The following is a 20,542-nucleotide window of genomic DNA, read 5'->3' as shown; positions in this document are numbered from 1 at the left end:
TCTAAACTTCAGCTTTCTTCATCTGAAAATTGGTACTAGAATAATAATAGTAATACAGTATTTTGTTGAATCTAAGACTCCACATAAGTAAAATAAGCCTGTACTTCATGTACCAATTACAACATGTTATACATTGTAAAATACATTCTCATTTCAGAGGTATTACAATATGAAACATTTGCATTTTGAAAGAAATATAATAATAACTTTCTGTCTGGGTGTTGAAATTAAATAAGGTGAGTAAGCACTTTTTAAATAGAAAAGTACCTATAAAAGTAATTGTTTTGGTCCTGTAGAAGCTGCTTAAATATCAAAATGGTACACCAAACCTAACAACTTTATAGCAATGGGGTTCTTCTGGTTCAATGAAATGGATAAGCGCTTCTGATAAAGGCAGTTAGAGGAACTAAATATAAGAGTTACTTTAAAAAAATGGCAAGTACCTTAAAAACAACAACAATCTTAAGTATTCATTAAGTTAACTGAAATGTCAAACTACTATGACAGAAGACTATGAAGTAAGGTAAATGTGATAGTGTCTATGTTTGAGAAAAGCACATTAACAAATAAAATGAACACTGAGTACTTAGGACTCTGACTTACGTGAGTTTACAAGACATTCAAATATATTCACACTTAGCCTAAAGTTACCCTATTATTATCTCTGCTTAGAGTTCATCATACCATAGTTTTGAAAAGTACGAGTGATTTCATGCACTTATAGTCCTCCATTAACAGACGTAACTACCAGGAGAAACAGATGAATTCATGATTATAGCTGGAGACTTCAATACCCTCTATCAGCAGCAGACAGATCCAGCAGGCAGAAAATCAGAAAGGTCATTAGTTGAACTGAACAGCACCTTCAGTCAAGTGGATCAAACTGACATTTCTCCAAAAACAGAAAAATACAAATTTTTCTCAAGCACACATGAGAAATTCACCCAAATAGACTATATTCTGGGCCATGAAACACATCTTAATGAATTTAAAAGAATAGGAATCATATGAAGTATCCTCTCACACCACAATGGAATTAAACTAGAAATCAATAGCACAAAGATTGCCGGAAAAACTTAAAATGCTTGGAGATTAAACACACTTCTAAAGAACATGTGGGTAAAAGAATTACAGTTGACCCTTGAACAACGTGGGGCTAAGGGGCACTGACCCTATGATAGATAGGGTATTTGACCTATGCAGTCAAATATCTGCATATAACTCTGACTCCCCCAAACCTAACTACTAATAGCCTGATGATGACCAAGAAGCCTTATCAATTACATAAACAGTGCACTAACACATATTGCATACGTTACATGTATTATATACTGCATTCTTACAATAAGCTACAGAAGAGAAGAGAAAATGTTACTATGAAAAGGATGGGCATAAAAAAAAAAAGAAGAAAAAGAAAGAAAGAAAAGGACGGGCAGCCCCAGTGGCCCAGTGGTTTAGTGCCACCTTCAGCCCAGGGCGTGATCCTGGAGACCCGGGATCGAATCCCACATCAGGCTCCCTGCATGGAGCCTGCTTCTCCCTCTGCCTGTGTCTCTGCCTCTCTCTCTCTCTCTCTCTCTGTCTCTCATGAATAAATAAATAAAATCTTTTAAAAAAGAAAGAAAATCATAAGGAAACTAAAAGACAACCTCCTGAATAGGAGAAGATATTTACTTTTTTTTTTTTTTTTTTGGAGAAGATATTTACAAATGATATATCCAATAAAGGGATAGTATCCAAAATATATAAAGAATTTGCACAACACCAAAAAAACCCAATCATCCAATTAAAAATGGCTAGAAGATATGAACAAACATTTCTCCAAAGACATACAGATGGCCAACAGATCTATGAAAAGATGCTAAACATCACTCATCATGAGGAAAATGCATATGAAAACCATAATGATATATCACCTCATACCTGTCAGCATGGCTAAAATTTAAAAAAAAATGAAACAAGTGTTGGTGAGGATGTAGAGAAAAAGGTGGATTGGGAATGCAAGCTGGTGCAGCCACTGTGGAAAATATTATGGAGGTTCCTCAAAAAAATTAAAAATAGAAATATTATAGGACCCAGTAATCTCACTCTGGGTATTTACTCAAAAAATACAGAAACACTAATTCAAAAAGATGTATTTACCCTATGTTGACTGCAGCATTATTTACAATAGTCAAATTATGGAAGCAGCTCAAGTATGCACTGATAGATGAATGGATAAAGAAGAGGCAGTATATACATACAATGGAATATTCATCCATTAAAAAGAATGAAATCTTGACACTTACAGCAACATAGTTGGATCTAGAGAATATAATGCTAAGCGAAATAAGCCAGTCAGAGAAGGACAAATACCATATGATCTCACTCATGTGTGGAATTTAAGAAGCAACAAAGGAAAAAAAGAGACAAACTAAAAAACAAAAAAAAATTTTTTAAAGATTTTACTTATTTGAGAGAGAGAGAGTGCACATGAGAGAGAGAGAGAGAGAGCACATGTGCACCCGAGCCATGGGGAGGGGCAGAGGGAAAAGCCGACTCCTCACTGAGCAGGGAGCCTGAGGCAGGACTCGATCCCAGAACCCTGGGATCATGACTTGAGCTGAAGGCAGACACCTAACCAACTGAGCCACCCAGGTACCCCAAAAAACAGGCTCTTATTACAGAGAATAAACTAATGGTTACCAGAGGGAAGGTGGGTGGGAGAGGATGAAATAGGTGAAGGGGATTAAGAGTACACTTATCGGGATCCCTGGGTGGCGCAGCAGTTTAGCGCCTGCCTTTGGCCCAGGGCGTGATCCTGGAGACCCGGGATCGAATCCCACATCGGGCTCCCGGTGCATGAAGCCTGCTTCTCCCTCTGCCTGTGTCTCTGCCTCTCTCTCTCTCTCACTGTGTGCCTATCATTAATAAGTAAAATAAAATTAAAAAAAAAAATTAAAAAAAAAATTAAAAAGAGTACACTTATCATGATGAGCACTGAATAACGTATAGAATTGTTGAATCACTATATTGTACACCTGGAACTAATATAACACTGTATATTAACTATACTGGAATTAAAATTAAAAAGAAAATCATAAGGAAAAGAAAATGCATTTACAGCACTGTTCTGTATTTATAAAAAAAAAAGAAAAAACCTGTGTATTAGTGGATCCACACAGGTCAAACCTGTGTTTTTCAAAGGCTAACTGTAGTCCAAAGAGAAGTTTCTTTTTTTAAGAGAATTTTGTTTTAAGATTTTATTTATTTATTCATGAGAGAGAGAGAGAGAGAGGCAGAGACAGAGGCTGAGGGAGAAGCAGGCTCCATGCAGGGAGCCTGATGTGGGACTCGATCCCAGGACTCCAGGATCATGCCCTGGGCCAAAGGCAGGTGCTAAACCCCTGAGCCACCCAGGGATCCCCATTAAGAGAATTTTTTAAAACATTTCTAACTAAATGAATATACAACTTATCGAAATTTGTAGGGTGCAGCAAAAGTAGTGCTCAGGGGAAATTTATAACATTAAATGCATATATTTATTTTTTAATATAATCTATTATTTTCATAAACATTAATTTTTTTTAAAAGATTTTACTTATTTAATCATGAGAGATGGAGAGAGAGAGAGGCAGAAACAGGCAGAGGGAGAAGCAGGCTCCATGCAGGGAGTCTGATGTGGGACTCCATCCCAGGACTCTGGAATCATGCCTCTGAGTCAAAGGCAGATGCTCAACTGCTGAGCCACCCAGGCATCCCAAATGCATATATTTAAAAAGAAAAAATATCTAACATTAATAATCTAAGCTTTCGCCTCAGGAACTACAAAAAGAAGAATAAATTAAATCCAAGGTAAGTATAGGGGGAAAAAACAGTAGAAATTAGAGAAGAAATCAATTAAATTTAAAATTAAGTCAACACAATTAAAAGTTGATTCTTCAAAAATAGCAACCTCTAGCCAGGTTAACAATGAAAAAAAGAGAGAAAAAACATAAATTGCTATTATCAGGAATGAAAGATGGTACATCACTACAGATCCCAAGGACATTAAAAGTATATAAAGAAATATTATGAACTCTATGTCCATAAATTGTATAACCTAGACAAAATGGACCAATAACTTGAAAAACACAATCTGCCAAACTCACGCAAGAAAAAAGAGACAATGTGAATAAGGTAATAGATAGATAGGAATATTCTGTCTATATCTACATCTATTAAGAGAGGGAATCTGGAGCACCTGGGTAGCGCATTCAGTTAAACGTCTGCCTTTGGCTCTGTTCATGATCTCAAGTTCCTGCATGGGCTCCCTGCTCAGCAGGAAGTCTGCTTCTCCCTCACCCTTTGCCCCTCCCCCTTGCTTGTATGTGCTCTCTCTCTCTCTCTCTCTCTCTCTCTCTCTCTCGCTCTCTCTCGCAAATAAATAAAATCTTTAAAAAAAGAAGGAATCAATAATTAATAACCTTCTGAAACAGCACCAGGCCTAGCTAGGTCCACTCGTAAATTCTACCAAATATTTAATGAAGGAATTATACAATTCTCTACCAAAAAAAAAAAAAAAAAAAGATAAAACTTAGAAAAAACTTACAGATTCATATTATTTCTCAAAAGAATAATGATTAAATATTTACTTGCAGAAGTTAAATAGCATAACCTAGAGAACTGATGTAAAAGCCTTTATACTGATTCAAATTATCAAGGGGAAAAAAGTATGACTTTGAAGTCCACTATCTCTTCTATATATAACTTAGTGTCCATGCTATTGTTTCACCAACTCTCCCTGTGTGATTCAGATTAGGATTTACATGTATTTGAACATGCATATGAAAATCTGCCCTTAGATAAGAATCCTCAAAAAAAAAAAAAAAAAACCTATACCAATTCTTCACAATCTCTTCTAGAAAATAGAAGAGGGAATACTCAACTTATTTTATGTGGCCAGCATTACACTTACACCAAAACTAGACAAAAACACTATAAGAAAGAACAATATCTCTCATGAACAGAGATGCAAAAATACCCAACAAAGTATTAGCAAATTGAACCCAACAATGTATAAAAAGAGCTATACACCATGACCAAGTAAATTTATTCTAGTTATGCAAGGTTGGTTCAACATCCAAAATTAATTAATGGAATCCATCACATCAAGAAGCTAAAAAAGAAAAATCATATGATAATTTCAATAGATGCAGAAAAAGTACTTGACAATATCTAACATCCATTCATGATAAAAACTCTCAGCAAATGAGGAATAGGGAGAAATTTCCTTAATCCAATAAAGAACATCTATAAAAAACAGACAGCTAACATTATATATAATGGTGAGAAACTAGATGCTTTCCCACTAAGATCAGAAACAAGTCCCCTCCCACCACTCCAATTCCACATTATACTGGTTAATGCATTAAGAAAAGGTACAAAGGAAGGAAGAAATATAACAGTTTTTGTCACAGATGACAGACAATCCCAAAGAATCAGTTTAAAGAAACTCCTGGAACCAATAAGTAATTACAGCAGTAGTGCAGGATACAAGGTTTCCTATATACTGGCAATGAAATGGGAATATGAAATAAAAAACATAATAGGATTTACATTAGCTCCACAATAAAAGAAGCACTTAGGAATAAGCCTAACAAAATACACAGAAGATTTATATAAGGAAACTAAAAAACTCTGATGAAAGAAATGAAAGGTAATGTAAATTAATAGAGAGATATTCCATGTTTATAGATAAAAAATACTCAGCATTGTTAACATGTCAATTCTTCCTAACTTGATCTGTGGATTTATGCAACCTGAACAGAATACAGCAAGTTATTTTGTAGACAACAAACTGATATTAAAATTTACATGAAAAGTCAAGTCCCAGAATAACCATACAATACGGAAAAAGAACGAAGTCAGAGGTACTCATACTACCTGACTTCAAGACTTACTATGAACTACAATAATCAAGACACTATGGTACTGGTGAAAGAGTTGACGAATAGATTAAAATAGATTAATGGAACAGAAAGAACCTGAAAATAGACCAACACAAACATAGTCAACAGATTTTTGAACAAAGAAACAAAGGCAATCCAATGGAGAAAAGATACTCTTTCCAGCAAATTGTGTGACAAGAATTGGATATCTACATGCAAAAAAAAAATCTAAATACTGACTTTACACCTTTCACAGAAATTAACTCAAAATGGAACACAGACTTAAAATGTAAAAAACAAAACCATAAAACTTCTAGAAGGTAGCATAGAGAAAGTCTTGCTAACCTTGGGTTTGGCAATGACTTCTGTAGATAGAACACCAAAAGCATAATCCATGAAAGAAAACTGATAAATCATGGGCTTCATTAAAATAACAAAAACATCTGCTCTGTGAAAGACACTGTTAAGGAAGGAAAAAAGTCACAGAAGAAAATTTGGTGAAATATTTGCAAAAACCATATCTGATAAAGGAGACTTGTATCAAAAATTGTATACAAAGAACTCTTACAACTACTATACAAAGAACTCAAAGAAAACAACTCAATTTTAAAATGGGCAAAAATAAACCACTACACACCTATTAAAAAGGCTAAAAATGCAAAAAAACTGACAATACCAAGTGCTTCCAAAGATGTGGAGCAACAGGAACTCCTAGTCATGGCTCATGAAAATTCAAAATGGTACAACTACTTTAGAAGAGAATTTGGCAATTTCTTATAAAGCTAAACTTAATCTTACTATGTGATCTAGCAATCTTGCTCCTAGGTATTTATTTGCCCAAATGAGTTGAAAACTTTATGTACACACAAAAGCCTAACTATGAATATTTGTACTACCCTTTTCATAATTACCAAACACTGGAAGACACCAAAATATCCTTCAAAATGTAAACTGATAAACTGTGATTCATCCATATAATAGAATGTTACTCACCAACAAAAAGAAATGAACTATCAAACAACAACAACAAAAACATGAAAGAACCTTAAATTCATATTGATTAGTGAAAGAAGCCAGTCTGAAAAGGCATATAGTATATGATCCCAATTATATGACATTCTGAAAAATGCAAAACTAGAGAGCCAGTAAAATGCAGTGGTTGCCAGGGGCAAGGATGGAAAGGATAAATATGCAGGGAACAAGGGGATTTTTAAAACAATAAAACTATTTTGTAAGATATTATAATGATGAATATATGACATTATGTATTTGGCAAAATTCATAGAACTGTATAACACAGAGTAAACCGTAATGTTAACTGTGGACATTAGTTAATAATTAATGTATCAATGCTGACTCATCAATTTTAACAAATATACCACACTAATGAAAATGTCAATAATAAGGGACACTGTACTATCTGCTCAATTTTCTATAAACCTAAAATTGCTCTAAAAAATAAGCCTACTGAGGCACCTGTGGGGCTCAGTCGGTTCAGCGCCAACTATTGATTTTGGCTCAGGTCATGATCTCAGTGAGTGAGATCCAGCTCAGTGTGGAGCCCCACATCAGGCTCTGGCTCAGCACAGAGTATGCTTGAGATTCCCTCTCCCTACCCAAGCGTGCTGTCTCACATTTTCTCTTGCTCTCTCTCTCATAAATAAATAAAATCTCTTAAAAAATAAAAAATAAAGCCTACTAAATTTTAAAAAATCTTACTAATACACAAAATATTGTTAATTATCCTGTGGTATTTTTAGAAAATGAAAGTTACACCACATATGCAATCTTTTCAATGATATAAATCATTGGAAAAATAACATAATTTTGCCTAATTACTATCATAATTTAAATGTTTCTTAAAGTGTTAACTTTTATAGTATAAAAGTCAAAACAAGGATGTCTGGGTGGCTCAGTGGTTGAGCATCTGCCTTGGGCTCAGGAGTGATCCCGGGATCTGGGATCTAGTCCCACATTGGGCTCCCTCCAAGGAGCCTACTTCTCCCTCTGCCTATGTGTCTCTGCCTCTCTCTCTGTGTCTTTCATGAATAAATAAAATCTTTTTAAAAAATGAAATAAAAGGCAAAACAAATCAAATAAAAGCAAAAGTAAAAAACACTGTCTCTTGCTATATAAAAGTCTTTTGCAATACAGTATATAGAAATCAATGATGAATTTTATCCTTAACAAAAAATCATAAGGAAGTCAAAATAAAAGAAGTCACCTTTGTCTACTTCAGTTGGAAAACACCACAAAATTACAAAATTCAACTTAAGATGACTGAAATAATAAATATCTCAGTAGCTATTATAGTATCATATTTTCTAAACAGTTAATTCATGAGCATGTTTTAAGAAATCACATATTCAACAGAAAAATATGACCTTAAGGGTTTTTTGTTCTTGTTGTCTTACACAGAGTTCTTCATCTGATGCACTCCTTGCTACTCCTGCTGACTTCAATAAACAGAGTATGGGAGGGGCAGTGGTATAGGTATAATGATACCAAGCCAGGTGAAAAGAATTTTGTTAAGTGGGCTTTAGCAGTATAATTCATTGGGAGCTGGTTTAAACAATCAAAACCAAACCAAGCAAACCAAGACAAAGTAAAAATTATCCCTTCAATAACCCAAGGCAAGCAACTGGTCCTTGGTTAATTCTCAGGCACCCTTTACTGGCATAATGGAATCAGCATCCTGATCTTTACGTATAAAGAGTAGATTATTGCTGCAAAGCAGTAAGTAAAATAGCTTTAAGCTGTTTTTCTGGTAATGGTAAAGGCCTTGTGCTGATTCAGTCATATTGCTATTCAGTATATGATGCTAAGTATTTGCTCCAGAAGAGAAGACAGCTAACTAGTCCACATGGGGATTGGACCAATGACCCTGGCCTAATTAGCACACTGCTAATCAACCACCAAAATAGCTAGTATTAATTAGGAGGTGCTTCCATTTATAGACCACCTTAAAAATGTCAGGTATTGTGCTAAATGCTTTATGAACATTATCTCTCAAATTTTGCAAAAAACATTCAAAGTAAATACTGTCCAGATTTTACAGATTATGGAAACTGAGAATCAGTATGGATAAGAAAGGAAAACAGCACAACAATCTTATAGCTAGTAAATGAAAGATCTAGGACTCATATCTGGGTCTGTCTGTATCAAAAGGCCTGCCTCCTTATACACGGTAAGAACGTATTACCAATCAACTCCAAGTAAATCAAAAGGTGCTGTACGACAGAACAAAAGAGAAAAAATGTGTTACTCTTGATCTGAAAACAATATTTTAAAATTCTGAATGTCTTCATTCAATTTAAAGTTATCCTAATAATGTAAACAAAAGATGGATGTGTCTTCTATTAGCATGAACATATTTATTCACAGAGTAATTCAGGCCCATTCACAATGACTTAATTAAGAGGCTGACAAATATTAACCAAGGTAGAAAATATCCTGAAAAACAAGGAGAATAAAAACAAATATCAACATCTTAAAAGAAACCTAAATACTAGTTAATAATTTTCAAACTATTTCTGCTCACCTAAGAAGAAGAAAATAATGCCTGTTGTTATTCCTTAAATGAAACTTATGGTAGAGAACAAAAGCTATTGGTGAACTATAAAACAACTTTTGCTTTATAGAATTATTAATTAATCAAATAAGATGTTTATTTATATTAGTTGGGGCATACCAATAATATTTAAATATATTTTTCAAAATGTCATGTTAGGTTAAGGATGTTCTATCTCTAGAATTAAGGATGATCATTAAATAAGAAAAACTTGCATAACCAAGAACATAGCTAGAAGTGCTGGATTAAACAGTAGTTAAAGCTAAAACAACTTGTTGAGAAGAAGGCTATTTGAGTAGAAGTAACATATCCCTATCCTGGAGCTCTCAGCAAGGGCTCACAGTTGGTATCTTGCACTACCACTCACTTAGTGGTGGACTTTGCACTAGTCAATATATCTGTGCATTGTTTTTCATTTCTAAGTGAAAAGAAAATAGTGCCAAATTCTTAAGGGGCGACAGGAAGATTAAATGAGATAATACATGTCAAGTGCCTAAAACATAACTAACATTAGCCCTCACTAAATATTAGTTATAAATACACATAATATCTAATTCAAACCAGCACTGTGGAACCAATAAGACAATAAAAGTAGTTCCAGGGGTGGTTCAGTCAGTTAAGTGCCAGATTCTTGATTTTGGCTCAGGTCAGGATCTAGGGTTGTGAAATTGAGCCCCGTGTCCAGCTCTGTGCTCAGTGTGGAGTCCGCTTGGGGATTCTCTTTCCCTCGCCCTCTGCCCCTCCCCCTGCTCTCTCTCTCTCTCCCTCTCTCTAAATAAATAAATAGATCTTTAAAAAATTAAAAAAAAATTTTTTTAAAGTAGTTCCAAGGGAAGGAAGCTGCAGGAACTGTGTACTATGGAACTGCTAAGACTAAAAGAGAGGCAACTGAAAAAATGTCAGAGCTGTATATAAATAAAACAGTAGTTTGGTCAAACCTTGTGATCTATTACAGTTTTGGATTCAGAAGGCTTCTTTTTAACTGTGTTTGTTCATTAATGCCTCAAATTACTTTTCTTTATTTAAAGCAGGGAGGGCAGAGAGAGGGAGAGAGAGAACCCCAAGTAGGCTCCAGGCCCAACAGGGAGTCCCACAGAGGGTTCAATCCCATGACCCTAAGATGATGAACTGAGCCCAGATCAAAAGAGTCAGATGCTTAACCAACTGAATCATCCAGGCACCTCACAAATGATCATTTCTTGAGGTAATTATAAAAAAGAACCTACATGTGATGAATTAGCTTTTCACTCTTACAATGTCTAAAATAGTATACTTTGGGCAGCCCGGGTGGCTCAGCGGTTTAGTGCCGCCTTTGGCCCAGGGTGTGATCCTGGAGACCCAGGATCAAGTCCCACGTCAGGCTTCCAGCACGGAGCCTGCTTCTCCCTCTGCCTGTGTCTGTGCCTCTCTCTCTCTCTGTGTCTCATGAATCAATAAATAAAATCTTTTAAAAAATAAAATAAAATAGTATACTTCGACAACAAATATAGCAAATTTAAGTGAAACCCTGGGCATTTTTGTCAAAATTATGTTAGCAGAGTGACACAAAAGCAGAACCTGTGATGTACGGGTCTTTGCAAGAGGAGAAGTACATGCTTCTTGAAATTGATCTTCATTAATTCCAATTTCTTTGAGGTAGCTTTCCAATAGCTTTTCAACCTAAAAAGAGAAATAAATGTTTAACTTTTATAATTTACATAGAAAAATTCCAAATGAGTTTTCATATTAAGTGTTGTTGAGAAAAGGATAATCAAATGCTTGCTTGTAATTACTAATCTATACAAAATTATATTATATGGCAATGACAATATCTTCATCAAAAATAACAATGAAAAATTAAAATGTTTGCAGAGAATCAAGTGAAATTTTATTAATGTACTTGAAATAACTGGAGTCAGGTTTATGACGTTCAATGTGGTACAACTCTTCTGCTACTCAGAGGCATTTTTTAAAAATCACAAGACAACCCTGGCAAACCAATAATTAATACTTCTCTAGATGCATCTGCAGAAGAAGAATAAAATTTATTTTTTTATATATATATTTTTTAAATTTTTATTTATTTATGATAGTCACACAGAGAGAGAGAGAGAGGCAGAGACACAGGCAGAGGGAGAAGCAGGCTCCATGCACCGGGAGCCCGACGTGGGATTCGATCCAGGGTCTCCCGGATCGCGCCCTGGGCCAAAGGCAGGCGCCAAACTGCTGCGCCACCCAGGGATCCCTAAAATTTAAAAATTAGATGCAAGATCCCTTAAAATAGTTGTCCTAAATCCATTACTTAGATTCTAGTACAAAAAGAGATAAGAAATCAAAAGAATGAAATGTCTCAGAGAAGCCTTAGGCCTGATGGACCTGGTAGTACTATTAGGGTAGATTGGAATTTTTTTAAAGATTTTATTTATTTATTTGAGTGAGAGAGAGAAAGAAAGCACCAACAGGGGGAGGGAGAGAGAGAAGGAAAAGAGAGGGAGAGGAGGAGGGGCAAAGGGAGAAGCAGACTCAACACTGAGCAGGGAGCTGGATGTGGGGCCCCGTCCCAGGACGAACATGACCTGAGCTGCAGGCAGACACTTAACTGAATGAACCACCCAGGCACCCCTTTTTCATTTTTTTTAAGGAGGTTCTACTCCCAACACAGGGCTTGAACTCACAACCCCAAGATGAGTCACATGCTCTATGACAGAGCCATTCAGAAGTGCCAAGAATGGAATTTTTTTAATTAAAGAATTTTAAAATGGAAAAATTCCATGTTTTTAATTTAGAAAAGCTAAAAGTAATATTATTTTAATTACCTTTAAAAATCAGTAGAAAAAAATACTCACTAGTTCTTTGTATTCCTGATGAATCTCTGTATAGGTCAATTTGCTTTCTTCTTCATCATCAAAAACTAAATTTAAAATAAATATATTACTGAATACTGTAAAAAAAAAATCATTTCATTAATGCAAATATAAAAGCCCACTCCTTACATCTTACACTACAACTCATCAACATTATATCTTATCACCAAACATAACACATGCAGTGCTTTAAACGCCTGTACATTTTCTCAAGTGTTCCTAGAGGTTTTTTTTTTTTTTTTGCCTCTACCCAATCCTCTTCTCCCAACTATTCTTCAAGACATTGCAAATAGCACATTCTCCAAGATCTGCCACCCACCCTCAAATCCTTCCTCTGATTCCTTCCTCTGAACTCTTAAAATAGTACCACATGCCTCTCTTTATTATAACACCTGCCATTTTAGATATAAATTCCATTTACCTGCCTGTCTTCCCCACTAAATCATAAACTTCTCAACCACAAGGATTTTGTTTCATTCATCTTTCTATGCCCAGGTTCTGGCCCACAGATACTCAATAAATGTTTACTGAAATCAATGCTAATATCACAGATTGTACAAAACTAATCTTTAAAGAAGAGTACACTGTCACTGAAGTATTCACACTGTTATTTCAAATGACACTGGGATGCCACTTCCACTTCTACTGGCATCTGCTCTATATAACGCTGGGCACACACACAATAGAGCAGCAACTTAAACTGTTTCCAGCTAATTCTAAAACCAAATTACTACATTACATGTCTATAAGGCTGAGGATTGCTTCCATCAGATGTATCATTCCTGAGATGCAACCACTTTTGACATTTGGGGATAAAAGAGAGCAATGCCTCATTTTTTTTTTTTTTCCATTTTAGCAGTTAGTCTCAGAGGGGTAAACAGAATCAAAAAGTGACATAGTTCTTTTTCCTCCTAAAGGAGGTCAGAATTCCACATTCCATTGATCTTGCACTTTCAAATTCTTAAAAAAAGATCACAAATAAAAAAATTATTTTGAACTTCCTTAGAAATTACACATAAAGACAATCCTTAAATAACTATCTGGATTTTGATTATGCCATAATTTTGCTTACGGTAATGAAAAGATTCAACGGTCAAACTAAAGTCTATCTTTACCAGATTCATGCATGGCATCTTAGGGTTGAAAACGATTCTTAAAAGGTCATCCCGGATAACTAACCGTTTGACGGTTGAATTCCCCTCTATCACATCTCCATTAAGTTGCTGTCAAATCCACTTAAACGCTGCGAGCGCCTGGGGAACTCAACTCCTTACCTTCCGAGGTAGGCTAACTTAACTGGGATACATTCTGCTATGGAGCACGCCCTTCACAGAAATTTGGCTGCGGGGGGGGGTGGCGGGGGGCACTTGGCTGGCTCAGTGGTTGAGCATCCGCCTTTGGCTCAGCTCTTGATCCCGGGGTGCGGGGATCGAGTCCCGCATCGGGTTCCGTGCATGGAGCCTGCTTCTCCCTCTGCCTCTCTCTCTCTCTCTCTCTCTCTCTCTCTCTTTCATATAAATTAATTAATTAAAATCTTTTAAAAAGAAAAAAAAAAGAAATTTGTGGGGAGCTTGTACCCACCGATCCTAGCTCTATCCCACTGAACGTTACAAAAGCAAGTCTAAACCCTCCAGCGTAAGGCAGACGTTCAAACGATTGATGGATATCACTACCCTGAAAGTCCTGCCCGGCTCCACACCCATGATACCGGTTGGCCATTCGTTCCTACGACATGGCTTCTGGCTCCTTTTCTGAACGTGGGCTCCAACCCGTCTCCGAGAACTGAAAGCGCTCACAGGGAATATTGTGACACTTTTGTACATCTCCCTTGTTAGAAGATACCCCGTTTCTTATCTATGCGAGGGTCCGAGCGCTCGGGAAAGGCAAACAGGCCACGGGGCCGCCAGCTCGGGGCCTGCTGGAGTCCAGCAAGCCTTCGCTTTGCGGTGAAGCGTCTGGATCAGAAGCACACAGGCAAACTGGCCTCTCTCCTCCCCAGGCGCTGGGGAACCCGCGGAAGCCCCACCAAGCGGCGCACCTGCTCCGGGAAGAATCGCGCAGCAGAATGTGAGGCACCCAACCCAGGCCTGGAACCGAATGATTTTCGGATGTGTCGCTGGGCCGAGGGAGAGGGTTCCGTTGGGAAGACGCGGGCGCAGCGACAGCAATACCTCCTACAAACCAGCTCGAAACCTGGCCGACCCGGGCAAAGGCCTGAGACGTGGGAGCTGGTGTGGGGTCCCCACCTTCCCGCCCGCCGCTGGTGAGAGAGAAGCCAGAAAGAACTGTCGGCTCGGGATCCGGCTTTTTTACCTTCGCATTTCTGCTCCACAAAGTCCAAGATGGGGATGGACCAGTCCGGGCCTCGCAGGAACCCAGCGATGCTCTCCACCACCCATTCCACCTCATCCTCTTCCGCAGCCATCCCGCTCCGCGGGGCGCCGCGCAGCCCTAGGCCCGACCCCCGGAGCCTGCCCCCAGGCCCTTCGGCCGCAGGGGGCCGAGACAGAACCGGCGGAGAAGGAGTGGACCCCGCGGTCGCCCTGCTACCTGGACCGAACCCACAAGCCAGTTAACGTAAAATGGTCGCTATGGCAACAGGCGCAGCCGCCCGACAGCCTCCCGGAAGTGAGCGGGCGGCCTCAGAGAGGGGGGAGCTTTTGAAGAACGTTTCCGATTGGCTGGAACGGGACAGTGTCGGATCAAAAGATAGCCTTCCGCCCATTGGTCCGGAGTTGCTAGGGCTGAGAGGGAAAGTGCAGCCATTGGCTGGAGGCCTTAGCGGGACTGGACTGTGTCTCTGCGGAGGAGCGCGTGGGAGCCGAGGCCGAGACCCCGCGGCCCTAACCCCGTGAGCGCGTTAGAGGCCTCGGACAGCGTGTGTCCCCAGCACCTTGAAGATGCCAACCACTTGCAAACCCGCTGTCCTGGAAACCTTCGTAACGAAGGGGTTGCTCGAAAATACAAAGGCCGAGCAATGGAGTTCTGGAAGACTTGATGATGGGCCCTCTCTTTGCATCTCCCAGCTCTGGGTGGGTCTTTTTCACCTTTCTTGCGTAGATGGAAAAAAAAAAAACTAGAGTTAGGAGATATTCGAGGGCAAAAATCGGACTTTATATTCACCCAAATAGATGTTTACATAACCAAATCTTACGTCTGATGACACCCAACTCGAATTTTTAAATTAAGGGTCCCCTGTGGAATGGGTCATGAGAGGTCATTGCCAAGGTGCTGGGTGCACCCAAGCCTCTCCAAACAGCCTTATATGGTGTTACAGTTGTTTTCAGGATCTAATTGAGTGTATTGATCGATTTCATGAATCAGGCAGCAACCCATATGGCAAGCAGAGGAGAGCTCCTAGGGAAAGGTTTTTAAAGGTTTTTTTTTTTTTGTTTTTTTTTTTTTTTTAAGGTTTTAAAGGTTTTTAAAGGAGTGGGAAAAGAAGTTATCAGCAAAGAATCCATTGCTTCTAAGGGGGACGGAAAGAGTGTATCAGTAAGTGTCCTAAAGCTAGCCAAGAAATTCCCATGTTGACTGATGAGAGGTCACATTGCTGGGGAGCCGAAATGACACGTTAGTTTTAAGTCTTGGTTTACTGGTTCTGGGCCTTAACCTAAGTGACACCATTTCGAGCCTGTGGTTTTCTTTTTAGCAATATATTTATATAAGTGAGATCATATTATATGAATAGTCACAGAACTTTTTTTCACTCTGAAGTCACTTTTCATGTGAAAATATAGAACTGCTTTCTTTGCAGCTGCATAGTATTCTATAAACTACCACTTAGTCTATTTTTACTTTGTGCGTGTGTATAAACATACAATATCTTAGTGGGTCCAGAAATGTGATCATTACTGTGCAGTGTTTTTCTCCTTCCCTGATGTGGGTGTACTCTACCATTTTTTTCTTTACAAACTGCTGAAATAAACATCTTTGTGTCACTAAGAAGTGAAGTGTTGGTTTTATTGACTATTTTGGGGGTAGATTCCAGCAGATTTGCTAAGTGAAAGTATATATGTCTGGATTTATTCGACTAATCTTCAACTGCTAGATTAAATTACTTCAATTTTTAAAACTCATAAGCGGTTCTGTGATGAACATATGTCACATATTTTTGAACCCAAGTCTCATTATTTCCTTTGAACAAATTCCCAAACGGAAAATTACTGAACTTATTTTTAAAATCTTTTTGAAAAATGTCTTTGTCAATGTACTAGGTTAAAAATAGAACATAGGGGGATCCCTGGGTAGCACAGCGGTTTAGCACCTGCCTTTGGCCCAGGGCATGATCCTAAGGACCCTGGATCAAGTCCCACATCGGGCTCCCTGCATGGAGCCTGCTTCTCCCTCTGCCTGTGTCTCAGCCTCTTTCTCTCTCTGTCTCTCTTATGAATAAATAAATAAAATCTTTATAAAAAATAAAAATTTGAAACTGAGCATTATTTGACATTGATTCCCCTTTGTGTTTGTTCCTGGGTTACCTTTCCCTATCCTTCAACCATTTCTTATTGGAATGTTCTTTTTTATTATTGATTTATAAGTGCTTTTTACATTATTATAAGAATTTTCACCCTTGGACACACATTGCAGTGACATGTTTGTTATTTGTCTTTTAGTTTAGTACATTGTGCATTTTGCTATGTGGACATTTTGTGTTTTCCATGTAGACTTTAAATGGGAGATTGTAAGTTAATTATTTTCGTTAGTGGATAGCTATGCTCCAAACACCACTTGCTGGAAATGGGTGTGATAAAGTGTTGTGGTTTTTTAATTACTAAGTAGAGGGAAAAGAAAAGGATATCATCATTCTTAGGCTAAACTACTGTGACACCAGAGGTGGATTTCTATAGTTTATTTTTCTGTTTTTCTGTTTTTTAAACCAGCTTAAAATAGAATTCCCACTGTTGCCCTGCCAGTTTCCTCTTTTCATAAAGAAGTTGCTTGTATGGTTTCTAATGAGCTTAGAGGCCGCAGAGTGCTCTTCAGCTGCCCTTGGCATTTCTTGGCATCAGAGTCTTCATCTTGATTCTTCCAAATGCTTTCCCATTTCTCAAGAAGCAAGCAATAACTGGGATGCACAAGCTCTCCTTTTGTTTATTTTCTCAGCATTATTCCTGAATGTGGGCAGTGTGGATTTCCTGAGCTCTTGAATTTTTCTCATTTATTTCAAAACATTATTTCAACTTTCACCTCTAAACATAAGGCTTTTCTGTTTATTCACTACTTGTGATTCTTATAACCAACATGCTTCTACAGTTTTGTTTTGTTTTTTAATTTTTTTTATTTTATTTATTTATGATAGGCACACAGTGAGAGAGAGAGAGAGGCAGAGACACAGGCAGAGAGGGAGAAGCAGTCTCCATGCACCGGGAGCCCGACGTGGGACTCGATCCCGGGTCTCCAGGATCACGCCCTGGGCCAAAGGCAGGTGCTAAACCGCTGCGCAACCCAGGGATCCCTGCTTCTACAGTTTTAACAAAACATATTCAACATCTTCACCATTAAATAACACAAACTCAAAAGAACAGGGCACATACTCAGGGCAACACATGTGGGTGCACTAGTGTAAGAGTATGAAAACAATGTGGATGTGTGTTGTGCATTTTGTCATAGGTCACTTTGTTCAGTCAGGTAGTGTTTCCTGTTTCACAGTAGTACAAAACATAATTATCTCTTGAAAAATCACAACTTCTTATTTTTCCAGTTTTATTACTTTTTACCTACTGCATATAAATAGACTTTCATATTGAAGGTATGTGTTGTAACAAAAGAGACCATAGATAACACATATATGCATGAAAACATATATATATACACATTCTTCACATACACACAAGAATATATATATATACACACACACACATAAACATACACACAACTACATTACTTTTACCATAGGGTTGGTAGGGGCTAAATTATAGAAAAGATATAAAAAGCACTTGGGACCATGCTTAGTACTTAGTAAATGCTCAATACATATTAGCTATTACTGTTACATATAGTCTATTTTTTTATTTTTAAACAACTTGCAGCATGGGGGTAAGAAACCATTCTTTTTATTTGCCTTTCTCCTTTCACTGCCAAGTCATTTGTGTTCTTCACTACAGTTCTGCTAAATCTGCTTCTTTCCATCTTCTGTATAGGAATTGAGGCTCTGCCTTACAAAAGGTTTATAAATCCAATCTTTTTTAAAAAAAATTATTTACGGGATCCCTGGGTGGTGCAGCGGTTTAGCGCCTGCCTTTGGCCCAGGGCACGATCCTGGAGACCCGGAATCGAGTCCCACATCGGGCTCCCGGTGCATGGAGCCTGCTTCTCCCTCTGCCTGTGTCTCTGCCCCCCCCTCTCTCTCTCTCTGTGTAACTATCATAAATAAATAAAAATTAAAAAAAATAAGATATGTGCTAAGTTTAAAAAAAAATTATTTACTTACTTATTGAGAGAGAGCACATGCAAGTAAAAAGAGGGGCAAAGAGAGAGGGAGCCCGACAGAGGGCTCCATCCCACAATCCCTAGACCGTGACCTGAGCTGAAACCAGGAGTCAGATGCTTGAATGATTGAGCCACCCAGGCGCCCATATAAAGTCCAGTCTTCACAAGATGACTGCATTCCTCCAGGTTTTTTAGGGACCACGTGAGTAAAAACTACTCACATTTGTGTAGTGCTTTGCAGTTTCCAAAGGGACTTACATCTGTTCGACTCAGTGCAATCTTGAAAGCTAAATAAAGAGGATATTAAGATTTTCCCTAACTTATAGGACTGCTAGGATTGCTTCAACAAAGAACCACAGACTAGGTGGCTTAAATGACAGAATTTTATTTTCTCACAGTTCTGGAGAATGGAAGTCTAAAATCAAGGTGTCAGCAGAGTTAGTTTCTTCTACAGCCTCTCTCCTTGGCTCCTACATGCTGCCTTCTCATTGTGTCCACATGGTCTTCTCTCTTTACCATCTGTATCTAAATTTCCTCTTCTTATAAGGACATCAGTTGAAGGGGAGTCAGAATATGATATCCTGAAATATGCCACTTTCAGAATATTGATTATTTTGAGCTGAAATGAAGGCAAATGAGAACTCTCTGCTCTCTCACCATCTGCATAAAAGGAGGGCATAAATTTCCCATGAGAAAAGACTTTTCCCAGGAGAGTACCGGGAAGAGGAGAGGTGAAGAGAGCATTCTTATCACTGCAGACAAAGAGTCAGTGCTGAAATGAGTTTGCATAAGCAGACTTTACTAAAATGACCCTTACCTTACATTAAAAGATCTTTGTCCCACACACATAATTCCTAGTCACTTTTGTACAATGAATGCACTCTAGAAGCCCAAACCCCCTTTGCTTACTCACTTCTCTACAATTTATCACCTTTTTTTTTTTTGAAAGATTTTATTTATTCATGAGAGACACACACACAGAGAGAGGCAGAGACACAAGCAGAGGGAGAAGCAGGCTCCATGCAGGGATCCCGACGTGGAACTCAATCCCAGGACTCCAGGATCATGCCCTGGGTTGAAGGTGGTGCTAAACCGCTGAGCCACTGGGGCTGCCCAATTTATGGCCTTTTGTTCAAAAGTTATGTAAGCCCCCAAGTCTGTCTGCTCTTGGACTTTTTCCCCTTTTCTGTGAAGCCCCCATGCACATACAATTTTATTAATACCTTTATTAAAGTTCTCTCTGTTATTCTTTTGTCAGTTCAATTCATTGGCCCCAGCTACAAAACCTAAGAGGGTAGAAGAAAAGGTTTTTCCTTCCCTCCATAGTCATGCTGGATTAAGCACCCCCGCAATGACCTCATTTTAACTTAATTACCCCCATTTAAAGGCCCTATCTTCATATACAGTCAAATTCTTATGTAAGGGCCTAGGACTTCAACGTATGAATTTGGAGAGAACATAATTCAACCCACAACAGATGAGAAAACAGATACTTTTTGAGGTCAAGTTTCTTGCCCAGGGTCAGAGCAGAGTCAGGGCTTACACTTCCTTGTACTTGATACTTAAGCAAGAGGGTACCTTCTACCTTTCATTTTATAATAAATCAGAAAATTTTCCATATCGATGAAAATATTTCTACACGATTCTTTAAATGTTACCTAGCGTGTTAGCTCAGGCTGCTTTGACAGAATGCCAAAGACTGGGTGGGTTATAAACAACAGAAATTTATTTTTCACAGGTCCAGAGGCTGGGAAATCCAAAATCGAGGAGTCAGCAGATTTAGTGTG

At 38.1% G+C, this 20,542-nt stretch overlaps 1 protein-coding gene across 2 annotated transcripts in view; it reads right to left on the bottom strand.

Moving 5' to 3' along the window:
- The window catches only part of CFAP36 (cilia and flagella associated protein 36), a 28,990-nt gene extending 14,219 nt beyond the window's left edge, over positions 1-14,771 (bottom strand). Inside the window, exons 1-3 of one of the 2 annotated variants that reach the window (XM_025467561.3) lie at positions 14,637-14,771; positions 12,306-12,370; positions 11,038-11,139 (exon numbers count right to left, since the gene is read on the bottom strand). In XM_025467561.3, the coding sequence (XP_025323346.1) occupies positions 11,038-11,139; positions 12,306-12,370; positions 14,637-14,748 (279 nt within the window). In that variant the 5' untranslated portion in view covers positions 14,749-14,771. The remainder of the gene's footprint in view (positions 1-11,037; positions 11,140-12,305; positions 12,371-14,636) is intronic. The other variant, XM_049115539.1, reaches the window with a different exon arrangement.
- Between the last annotated feature and the right edge of the window lie 5,771 nt (positions 14,772-20,542).

This window comes from Canis lupus, chromosome 10 (assembly GCF_003254725.2).
Source record: "Canis lupus dingo isolate Sandy chromosome 10, ASM325472v2, whole genome shotgun sequence".
Taxonomy (NCBI): Eukaryota; Metazoa; Chordata; class Mammalia; order Carnivora; family Canidae; genus Canis; species Canis lupus.
This window is presented reverse-complemented; position numbering and strand designations above follow the sequence as displayed.